We start from the raw sequence: 10,001 nt of genomic DNA on the forward strand, positions 1-10,001 counted from the left end.
CTTTCAACGTGTCAAAAAATATAAAAAGTTGTCCCCCACACTAACCCTATCAGCTTTTAGTAGTATTATATCTTTTAGTAAAGTTCCAGGTTGGTAGGACAGACGAACTTCTCAAGAAAGTGCAATATGGAGAATAATTCAACGTCAGACATCGTTATTCTTAGTGGAAATTCACATCCAGAGCTCGCCGACTTGATAGCAAAGTAATTATTTCACATATTCCGTCGTTCACTTGTTAATTAATTTGACCTTCTCAATAATTTTACGTCAAACTTTTCAGTCGGCTCGGTGTGCGAAAGGGAGGATGTTCGGTTTATCACAAAACAAACCGGGAGACTATGGTTGAGATAGCAGATTCAATCCGCGGAAAGAACATTTACATTGTACAGACTGGAACTAAGTATGTTGAAATAATCTCCTTTATTATTTACAAATTGAATAGGACACATTTTTTACACAAAACAACATACTTTGATTTCTACCTGTTTGAATCAAAAGTTCGAATATTTTTTATGCTTAGTATTCACAAATAAACAATCTAGTAACACATCACATATTATAATTAGTGGTACCAATACAATTAGGGACTGAACCATATACACTGCACTTCTAACTGGAACCTCCTGTCCTATAAGACTTAAATATAATAAATAATACTACACACAAGTTTAAGTACCTGACTAATATATAATAAAAATAAATTAAATTAATATATCATGGAACATGCCATAAGGTAACATGACCATTCATCATCATCTTGAATTCATTGAGTCCTTTTTTAATCATATGAAAATTAAAATTATTTTGAAAGTTTTTGTCTGGGGATATTTGAAACCTTAATAAAATACCATTGCATTTACTGAACTTTTTTCAATATAATAAATGATATGTATTTTATGTCATTTATTCACTTTCAGGGACGTTAACAACAACATTATGGAACTTTTAATCATGGCTTATGCATGTAAGACTTCATCGGCACGGTCCATTGTTGGGGTGATTCCATATCTGCCATACAGCAAACAGTGCAAAATGAGGAAACGTGGTTGCATTGTTACCAAGCTGCTTGCAAAAATGATGTGTAAATCTGGTCTTACACATATTATCACTATGGATCTGCATCAGAAAGAAATACAGGGGTTCTATGATTGCCCAGTGGATAATTTACGAGCGTCCCCATTCTTACTACAATATATTCAAGATAGTGTAAGAATTTATAATTGTCATATTACTACAGCATTATTTGACTAGAATTGTTAAACTTACCAACATGCTTATTATAGGAAACAAATTAACTCCAGACACATTAGTTCCCTATTTCATAACTTTAACACTCATTCAAACATTTAGATTCCAGATTACCGGAACTCAGTAATTGTGGCTCGCAACCCTGGATCTGCCAAGAAGGCAACGTCATACTCTGAACGGTTGCGACTAGCCATTGCAGTGATACATGGTGAACAAAAGGAAGCTGAAAGTGATGAAGTTGATGGCAGATATTCACCGCCATGTTTGCCTAGGTATCACAATATTAAACATTTTAAATTTCTATTATTCATATGAACATATATGATGGAATAGTGAAGGGATTTTCATTGAAAAATTGATAACCAAAATTAAAAAACGAATGTTTGAAAAAAAGCAAAACACCAGTAATATTGTTTTATAGTGTATTATAAAATTTTTTCAACAAAAAAAAACATTAAATTGCTATAAGTGTAGTTAAATACTCAGCAGGTCACGCACAATGGATGTCCCCGTTGGAGTTCCAGTACATCCAGCCAAAGAGAAGCCTCCAATCAATGTTGTGGGGGATGTTGGTGGAAGAATAGCAATTATGGTGGTAAGTCATACAAGAACAATATTATATGTCAAACAAAAACTGATCTTGGCAAAAAACATAAAAAAATTATCTGATTTTTGCTAAGAGCAAGTTTTTATGACAATAATTTTTTCCCTTTTTTTGAGAGATTTTAAATGGTACTTTTCATATAAGAATACAATTTATAGACTTTAAAAACCTCAGTATTATTTTTTTTATTTACCAGGATGACATGATAGACGACGTACAGTCATTCGTTGCGGCCGCGGAGGTGTTAAAAGAATGTGGTGCTTACAAAATTTACGTGTTAGCCACTCATGGTCTATTGTCGTCAGACGCACCTCGTCTTATTGAAGACTCCCCTATTGATGAAGTAGTAGTTACCAACACTGTACCCCATGAACTGCAGAAGATGCAATGCAATAAAATCAAAACCATTGATATATCTGTACTACTCAGTGAAGCTATCAGGCGCATACATAACAAAGAATCTATGTCATATCTCTTCAAAAATGTCACACTTGAAGACTAAAAATATGTAATAATTGTACTGTAATTTTAATAATGTGTGGATATATATCTGTACTATAAAATCAATTTAGGTGTAAGATAGTATTTTTATAGTATTCTCATCTCTGAGAGTATTACAAAATATCTTGTAAAGTAATAATATGTCCTTTGCTTGTTTTATTACAAATTTATAATCTGTTGGAGCTGCAGGTAAATTAGAACAAAATAGACTGTAATAAGGGTTACTACCTGGAGTGTATTGTTAGTACTGTTTTATTTTATAAGTTTGTATGTAGGTAGTTATAGTGTAAGTATTTCAGATTTTGTTTTCATCCTAGCCATATAGGTATCATGTTATTAAGCTCTGACAAAACTTTTCGATGACTGCACTGTGATTAAATAGTAGTAGTAATAATTATGAAAATCTAAATCTTGTTATAATTAAAAACTGTCCAAAGCTTCTATTATTGAATAAATCCATTATTAAAATATAAAATATTATCCTAGTGTAGAAGGCGCCACATAATATACGTTGTTTTGTGAAATTTGTATTCTGTATCAATAAATATTTTGTGGCATATATAACTTGTTTATTTTTTTACTGTGCTCTCTCTCTTTCATCACGAAAGGATGATGTTTCAATACTCAAAAATAGTTTTTTTTTATGTCATAGCGGGCAACTGAGCTGGTGGTTCGCCTGATGGTAAGCGATCACCACCGCCCATGAACATTCACAAAGGTAGGACCTCTGCGAATGCGCTGCCCGCTTTTTTGGGGTAAGGGAAAAGGAAAAGATTAACGACTGGAAAGATGGAATGGACTGGGACGGGTTAAGAAAAGGAAACGGGCCTCCGACTCCCCCACTCACCGTACCAAACACAGTGGCATGCCACTATTTCACGCCGATTTTCTGTGGGGGTGTGGTAACTGGTACTTCCCCGGTGCGAGCTGGCCCAATTCGTGCCGAAGCGTGCTCGACTCCCACAATAAAAATTGAATTATAATCTAATGAATTATCATTCTTACCCATTGAAAGATACAAAAAGAGAATAGCTTACTTATTTATGCATACTTTTAAGTTATTATATATTACAATGGGGAATATCTATAGCTCATTGAATCGTTTTTACGAAATCCTACTAATAATATTATAAATGCGAAAGATAGTGAGGATGGATGTATGTGTACGTATGTTTGTTACTCTTTCACTCAAAAATTATTGAACCGAATGCAATAAAATTGGAAACGTATACGCTCGACAGCTGGAATACACATAGGCAACTTTTTATCCCGATATTCCTAGGGGATACAGAGTTACGCGGGTAAAACCGCGGGGCGTAGCTAGTATTTATATACAAAGACAATTATCATTATACCATAAACTAGGAATAAATATTTTCTACATAGAAAATCACCTATAGACATTTCTAGGAAAGAAGGTACTGCTCAAGATTCTAACGACGAAAGAAAACGGAACCAAATGATGAGAATTTCCTATCAATTTGAAAATGAAACGTCATTGGGTTGAAAATGCACGGAGTTGTTGAACAAAACAAAAAAAAATGACGAATTGTGAACCTATTTATTTTTTGGGAACGTCGGTTAAAAAGTTTTAAGTTGCAACATATTATGCGGCAAATAGTTGAATCTTATTGTACTTAAAATGGAAGAAAAAAAAAAAACAAACATATTATGCAAATGACATTGACACATGTTGAGCCTTGGGGTACGACAAATGACAATTGACAATAACAGTCAACAGCTGTAAAATAATTTTGGAGGTTATCGAAACAGAAAATGAGTAAACTGAGATGAGATATTATTGAATGACATAATATACCTGAATTTTAACTGTAATCATATGATATCTATTAAATATTCAGAATTGCTTTTGTTGTTTACATTATTAAAAGAAGATGAGGAAAATGTGGATATTTAAAAGCGCTTATAATTTTAATAATACATTTGTTAGGAAAATTTCCTACCGATATTTTAGCAACAAAACTAGAAACATTTTAAAATTAAGTGATCGTGGGATGTATCAAGATATATTTCCGAATACATCTTTGTAAGTTTTACTTAATTGTTTTTTGATACCATATTGTGGAGCATTATTGAATTTTGTACCCTGTTTTAGATCAGAGATACTGAACCTACTCAATAAGTCTCCCCAGTGTGTTTATGCAGGATTTGATCCCACTGCGAATAGTCTCCATGTGGGAAATCTACTAGTCATTATTAACTTATTACACTGGCAGCGGGGAGGACATAATACAATTGCTTTGGTAAATAATGTCATATTTATTCATATCTAGTATCACTTAAAGTGTCAATAAAATATGTGTATAATTGGATTTATATTTTAAGAAAAAAACTTCTCACACCACATAATATTTACAACTTTTAATTGCATGAAGGCCAAGTTCACAATACATGCAATTCTCCATACTTTATTGTATATACATTTAAACAATATAATGATTATAGTGCGTTTTTGTGAAAGAACTCAATTTACAGTTAGGGGGAGCAACAGGACACATAGGAGACCCAAGTGGCAAGAGTACAGACCGTGTAGCGTTACAAACCAACATTATTCAAGAAAATATTGAATGTCTGAAAAAGAACCTGGAAGTTGTTTTTGAAAATCACAAAAAATATATTTGGTCAGAAGATACAAGCAAACTTACACCTATTAGGTATGTTTTTTAATTATATTATATTTTATCTTTTGAAATAAATTTTTAACAATGTGTTTTGTTTTAGAATAGTCAACAATGAAACTTGGTATAGGAATATTGACTCGATACAGTTTGTAAGTGATATTGGAAGGAATTTTCGAATGGGAACAATGCTTTTAAAACAAAGTGTTCAAAATAGAATAAATTCAGAAGTTGGCATGAGCTTTACTGAATTTTCCTATCAAATATTTCAAGCTTACGATTGGCTGCATTTATTGAAAGAATATGATTGCAAATTTCAGGTATATACTTTAGCATATTAGTTATAAAAGCAGTTGTTATTACTTAATTTTAAGTTTATATATCACTTTTAGATTGGTGGTAGTGATCAAATGGGAAACATTAGTGCTGGTCATGAACTTATCAGCCGTACAGCAAAACAGAATGTGTATGGTAAGCTGCAAATGATTATCTAGGTCTTATATTTCTATAATTTTTTAATATCTATGATACAGCTTACATACATTCATATTTTAAATTTCTACCCTATTTAGGTTTAACATTACCATTAGTAACAACAGAAGAGGGGGATAAATTTGGAAAATCAGCAGGGAATGCAATATGGTTGGATCCCAAAAAAACCAGTCCATATAGTTTATATCAATTTTTCATCAGAACCAAGGACTCTGAAGTTGAAAAACTATTGAAACTGTTCACATTCTATAGTTTAGGAGAAATCAAAGATATAATGTTTAAGCACAAAGAGCACCCTGAGCAGAGATATCCACAGCAGTGTTTGGCTGAGCAGTTAACTATTTTAGTACATGGAGGTGAGGTGACTTTGTAAATAAAGTATTGTACTGTATACTGGATCATTTTGATAAGTGATTTTTTTTTATTTCTTTTCTAAAAACTGGTCTGTGTCTATTTTAAAGATTTTATATAGATCAGTAGTAATTTATGTGATTTCATATTGTAATGTTTAAAAATAAAATATTTTTAGAGGAAGGACTAGTCAGGGCTCGTAAGGCTACTGAAGCAATCTACAATAAAGATGTCAATTCTTTAGTCACACTTAGTTCAACAGAACTAGAGCAAGTGTTTGATGGCGCGCCTGTATCTAAGCTGATGTTAAGACCTGGAATCACTGTGCTCGAACTTGGCTTGCAAGCTAATTGTTTTCCAACTGAAAGTAAGCATTGTGTGACTTCATTTTATATAAGTGTAATTTTCAAGTGTCAAATGTTTATAAAGTTTTTAAGTTTACAAAATTAAACCATTTTGTGTCCTAGTCTAATTGAATGCTTAATGCACTTTTATAAAGTATTTTGTAACGTTAAAGATCTTTAAAAAAAGTGAAAAAATGTCAAGATAGATTGGAAATGGGAATATTTCTTATACAAATAAATTAATAATTATGTTATTTCCAGGTGATGCTTTAAGAATAATTCAAGCTGGCGGATTTTATATTAACCATCAAAGAATAAAGAATATTAACGAAGTCATTACACAGTCCGCACACATTCTGCCCAATCTCATTTCATTACTGCGGGTCGGCAAAAAGAATTATTATATTGTTAAATGGACTACATAAGTAATTTAAGGTTTCTATATGATTGTAAATAAAAATTCGTTTAAAATTTTGTGATTTTATTATTCCTTACAACAGAAGCTTGTATACTTGCAGTATATATTAATAAAATGCATATCACATAAAGAACTTCGTAAATACTACATAACATATTAGATAGTATAGCCTACAATAATATTCACTGCAGCGTGGCCTATAACTAATGCACTGTCAAGTCAAAATATAAAAATATGGCTGCTAATAATACAACGTCGTTTGTGCGCTCGCCTTCCGCCGCGAGACCTCGTACCAATCTCTAATATCACAAAGATTTGCTGCAACGTAACCTATATCATACAAGATAAGCATCATTATATCGTCCAATACGTAAGCTAAATTGACGTGTGATATGTTCGTAGAATATTATTATAGCGTTGACTGACAATAGCAATAGAGAAATCTCCGATACAATCTTAGTTTAATAAAAGCAATACAAATTGTAATCGACGATTTTATCACATCTATCCTTCTACTAAAATAATGATTCGCAATACAAAAATAAATTATTCGCAAAGTAATATATAACTGTACTTTTAGTCTTTACGAAAGCCATCCGTGTAAAAATAGTAGAGGGCATCAGTCTCATACGATAATATAAATATTGCCATCATACTAAGCGATGGTCGTATAAACTTTAGAGGACCGTCCTGCGATTATTTTACGTGTAGCGTCACGGGATCCAGCATAACTGTCGATTTGGACGATTGCACCTTTGCTTAACTACCGACTGGAGTAACACTAGGAGGGAGGACTAGAGGTCGGTGCTCTCGCTGTGCGGCGCGGCCTGCGGCGGCGGCGGCGGCGCGGGCACGAGCGGGCGCGGCGGCCGGCCCCGCGCGCCGCCCTCCGTGATGCTGCCCTCCGACTGCGACAGCTGCCGGCTCGCGCCCAGGCTCTTGGGCTCCTCCAGCTCCGCGTCCTTGCCGCCCGAGCTGTGCGTGCGCTGCACCGTGGCGCGCGCGTCGCCCTCCGCCTCGCCCGCCGCGCCCCCCGCCCCCGCCGCGCCCCCCACCTGGATAACGGTCGGGTGCTGCTTGTCCACGGTGTACATGTGCGTGCGCTCCAGCACGGTGGGCGGCTCGGCGTCGGAGAGCGAGGCGCGCTGGCCGCGGAAGCTCTGCGGGCGCAGCGTGGCGGGCCGCTCGGGCACGGCGGGCTTGTGGCGCAGCTGCACCTCGCCGTCCGGCTCCACGGCGGGCACGATGGTGCGCGGCGCGGCCACGGGCCGGGGCGGCGGCTGCCCGCTCGGCTTCGGGATCTGTATCCGCACCGGTTTGTCCGTAGGCCGCTCCGCGCCGAGGGACGCCGGCCCGCTGATGGTATCACCTATTATTTTCATCCTGCCCACCACCCCGGTCTGTGCCGTTACGTTTTTGACCACGAGCGTCGACTCTTTGTCATTCCTGTCGACCGGTTTAAAATCGAACTTATCCTTGTCGAACTCGAGACTCTGCCTCCGGGTGTCGGTCAGATTCTCCCGGCTGCCGCTTCGATTGGCCTCCTCTTTGAGAGCTTTACTCTGTCTGTATGTGGATCTGTTGATAGTCTGCACTCCCGTGATCACCTTTCCCGTGTCGGAAATCACCGGCCTAGGAGGTTTCGCCGGTTTCTCATTCTCTTTTGTAACGTTCGTTTGCTCCTTCGCGGGTTCATTGATTTGAGTTTGTGCTTCGACTTTTTTGTTTTTGTCAGGGGTAAAGTTTGGGGGAACCGGTGCCAGAGGTTTATTCTTTCGCCTCAGTATCGGTTTCGGGCTACCGTGGGGTGGACTAGATTGATCGGACAGCGAGCTGTTCGATTGTGCTTTCTTCATGTCATTTTCTAACAATATTAAACTAGTATCGTGACTGTTACTTCGCGAGTGGCGGCCGGGGCCGTCGACGGTAGATTTTTGCGAAATTTGATTGTTGTAGTCGTAAAGCGATTTACTCATACTATTGTAGTCTCCATTGGATTGTTCCTGACTAATTACGACAGTTTGGTTATATCCCTGAACAAAGTTTGGAATGAACCCATAGTCACCTTCACCGGGAAGCAGGTCCTCTTTGGTGAAAGATATGAAGAAGTTGAGGTCATCCTTGAAGAACCAGTCGGCGTGCTTGATGAGCAACTCGACGACACAGTTCACCGCTGTAGTTATGTTCATGTCGAAAGTGCTCTCATCAGCGGCCCACAATAGATTTGGTGCGATAACAATGGCCAAATTTGATGGCGTCATTTTGTTTGTGCTTTGATTTTGTGTCAAGGCAGACAAAAATTTTATAAGATACCTAAGGTTTTGGAAATTAGCATCGGGCAGTAAGTGTATAGCTTCCCAGAGAGCGTTGAGTCTCGCTTGTTCCGTTGGTTGTCGCGAGGCGAGAATGAAGTTTTCGTAAAGTCGATAGGTCAGTAAGGGTTCTGGTAATTCTCGTAGATAGCACTTGAGAACCGACGCAACTACGTGCATATCCTTGTAGTCCTGTGGTAACGGTACGTTAAAGAGGCCCGCATCTAGTGATAACTTCATTCTTCTAACTTTCGATGTACCTAAACAATAAATAACAGTTAATGGTTTTTACAAATACTTGTTTGATAACAACATTGGACGCAACATAATTGCAAAAAAATTGCTTCGTTGACCTTGCTCTTGACATACTGTCGAGGTCAAATGAATTCTGCTTAATTTCACTTTTAGTACAATATTTACTATTTTCAATTCATAAACAATAACATAAAAATAGATTATTGGATATTTTGGAAAAAATATTTTCTATGATAATATAAAACTTGAATGTGATAAATATAACAATTTCAGCGCTACAATTAAAACACTACCTCCAGCAATTCGAAACAATCCTTCCTCATTCAAAGCGAGCTCATATAATGTGCACACACAGATTTCTATAGGGAATGCGATCGTCCGCGACGTCACTCGTAAGTGTTCTTCCAATGGGTAGCCAAACACTGGCTTTACTGAGCTGTCATCTGAAAAAAATAGGAAATAAGGTCGTGTAATATTTCCTCTTTTAGCGGTGGAGCGGTAATTATTAATTTTAGAAATTTTACGAAATAAATAGGGCCAACTCAAGCGCGTTATGTGTTTGCATGCTCTAGGATTTCACTGAAAGAAAATATACTTTAATCTGACGTTTTATATGGTGAATTCCTGATGTTGAGAGGATAATTACAATATGAAATTCCAATTTCAGTAATCTAACGATTTGAGTGTTGGGTTAGCGAAGGGATTGATCGAATTACTAAAAAAATCCGAAAGCTCCCCTCCGCTGAATCCAACCACCAATATTAAACGTTTATATCCACAGGTGATACTTATCAATAGCTCGAATAAATCCTATATCCCCTCTTGGGTTACAAATAT

At 36.7% G+C, this 10,001-nt stretch overlaps 3 protein-coding genes across 6 annotated transcripts in view; 2 read left to right on the top strand and 1 right to left on the bottom strand.

The window, feature by feature from the left end:
- Positions 1 to 2,912, top strand: part of LOC119832359 (phosphoribosyl pyrophosphate synthase-associated protein 2) — a 4,169-nt gene extending 1,257 nt beyond the window's left edge. For 2 of the 4 annotated variants that reach the window (XM_038356026.1, XM_038356029.1), the window contains exons 2-7: positions 84 to 203; positions 281 to 400; positions 918 to 1,206; positions 1,351 to 1,520; positions 1,735 to 1,843; positions 2,049 to 2,912. In XM_038356026.1, coding sequence (XP_038211954.1) covers positions 84 to 203; positions 281 to 400; positions 918 to 1,206; positions 1,351 to 1,520; positions 1,735 to 1,843; positions 2,049 to 2,354 — 1,114 coding nt within the window. In that variant the 3' untranslated portion in view covers positions 2,355 to 2,912. Of the gene's footprint in view, positions 1 to 78; positions 204 to 280; positions 401 to 917; positions 1,207 to 1,350; positions 1,521 to 1,734; positions 1,844 to 2,048 lie in introns of all 4 variants that reach the window. The other 2 variants (XM_038356027.1, XM_038356028.1) reach the window with 2 other exon arrangements.
- Positions 2,913 to 4,085: 1,173 nt separating this feature from the next.
- Positions 4,086 to 6,653, top strand: LOC119832261 (tyrosine--tRNA ligase, mitochondrial). The gene is made up of 8 exons (XM_038355922.1): positions 4,086 to 4,400; positions 4,470 to 4,617; positions 4,850 to 5,028; positions 5,096 to 5,312; positions 5,385 to 5,463; positions 5,565 to 5,840; positions 6,014 to 6,202; positions 6,441 to 6,653. The coding sequence occupies exons 1-8, from the start codon at positions 4,249 to 4,251 to the stop codon at positions 6,602 to 6,604; spliced, it is 1,404 nt and encodes a 467-aa protein (XP_038211850.1). The 5' UTR covers positions 4,086 to 4,248; the 3' UTR covers positions 6,605 to 6,653.
- LOC119832260 (rho GTPase-activating protein 44-like) overlaps positions 6,644 to 10,001 on the bottom strand; it is an 8,953-nt gene continuing 5,595 nt past the window's right edge. The window contains exons 5-6 of the mRNA XM_038355921.1: positions 9,458 to 9,607; positions 6,644 to 9,169 (exon numbers count right to left, since the gene is read on the bottom strand). Coding sequence (XP_038211849.1) covers positions 7,392 to 9,169; positions 9,458 to 9,607 — 1,928 coding nt within the window. The 3' untranslated portion in view covers positions 6,644 to 7,391. The remainder of the gene's footprint in view (positions 9,170 to 9,457; positions 9,608 to 10,001) is intronic.

The sequence above is a fragment of the Zerene cesonia genome, chromosome 15 (assembly GCF_012273895.1).
Source record: "Zerene cesonia ecotype Mississippi chromosome 15, Zerene_cesonia_1.1, whole genome shotgun sequence".
Lineage (NCBI taxonomy): Eukaryota > Metazoa > Arthropoda > Insecta > Lepidoptera > Pieridae > Zerene > Zerene cesonia.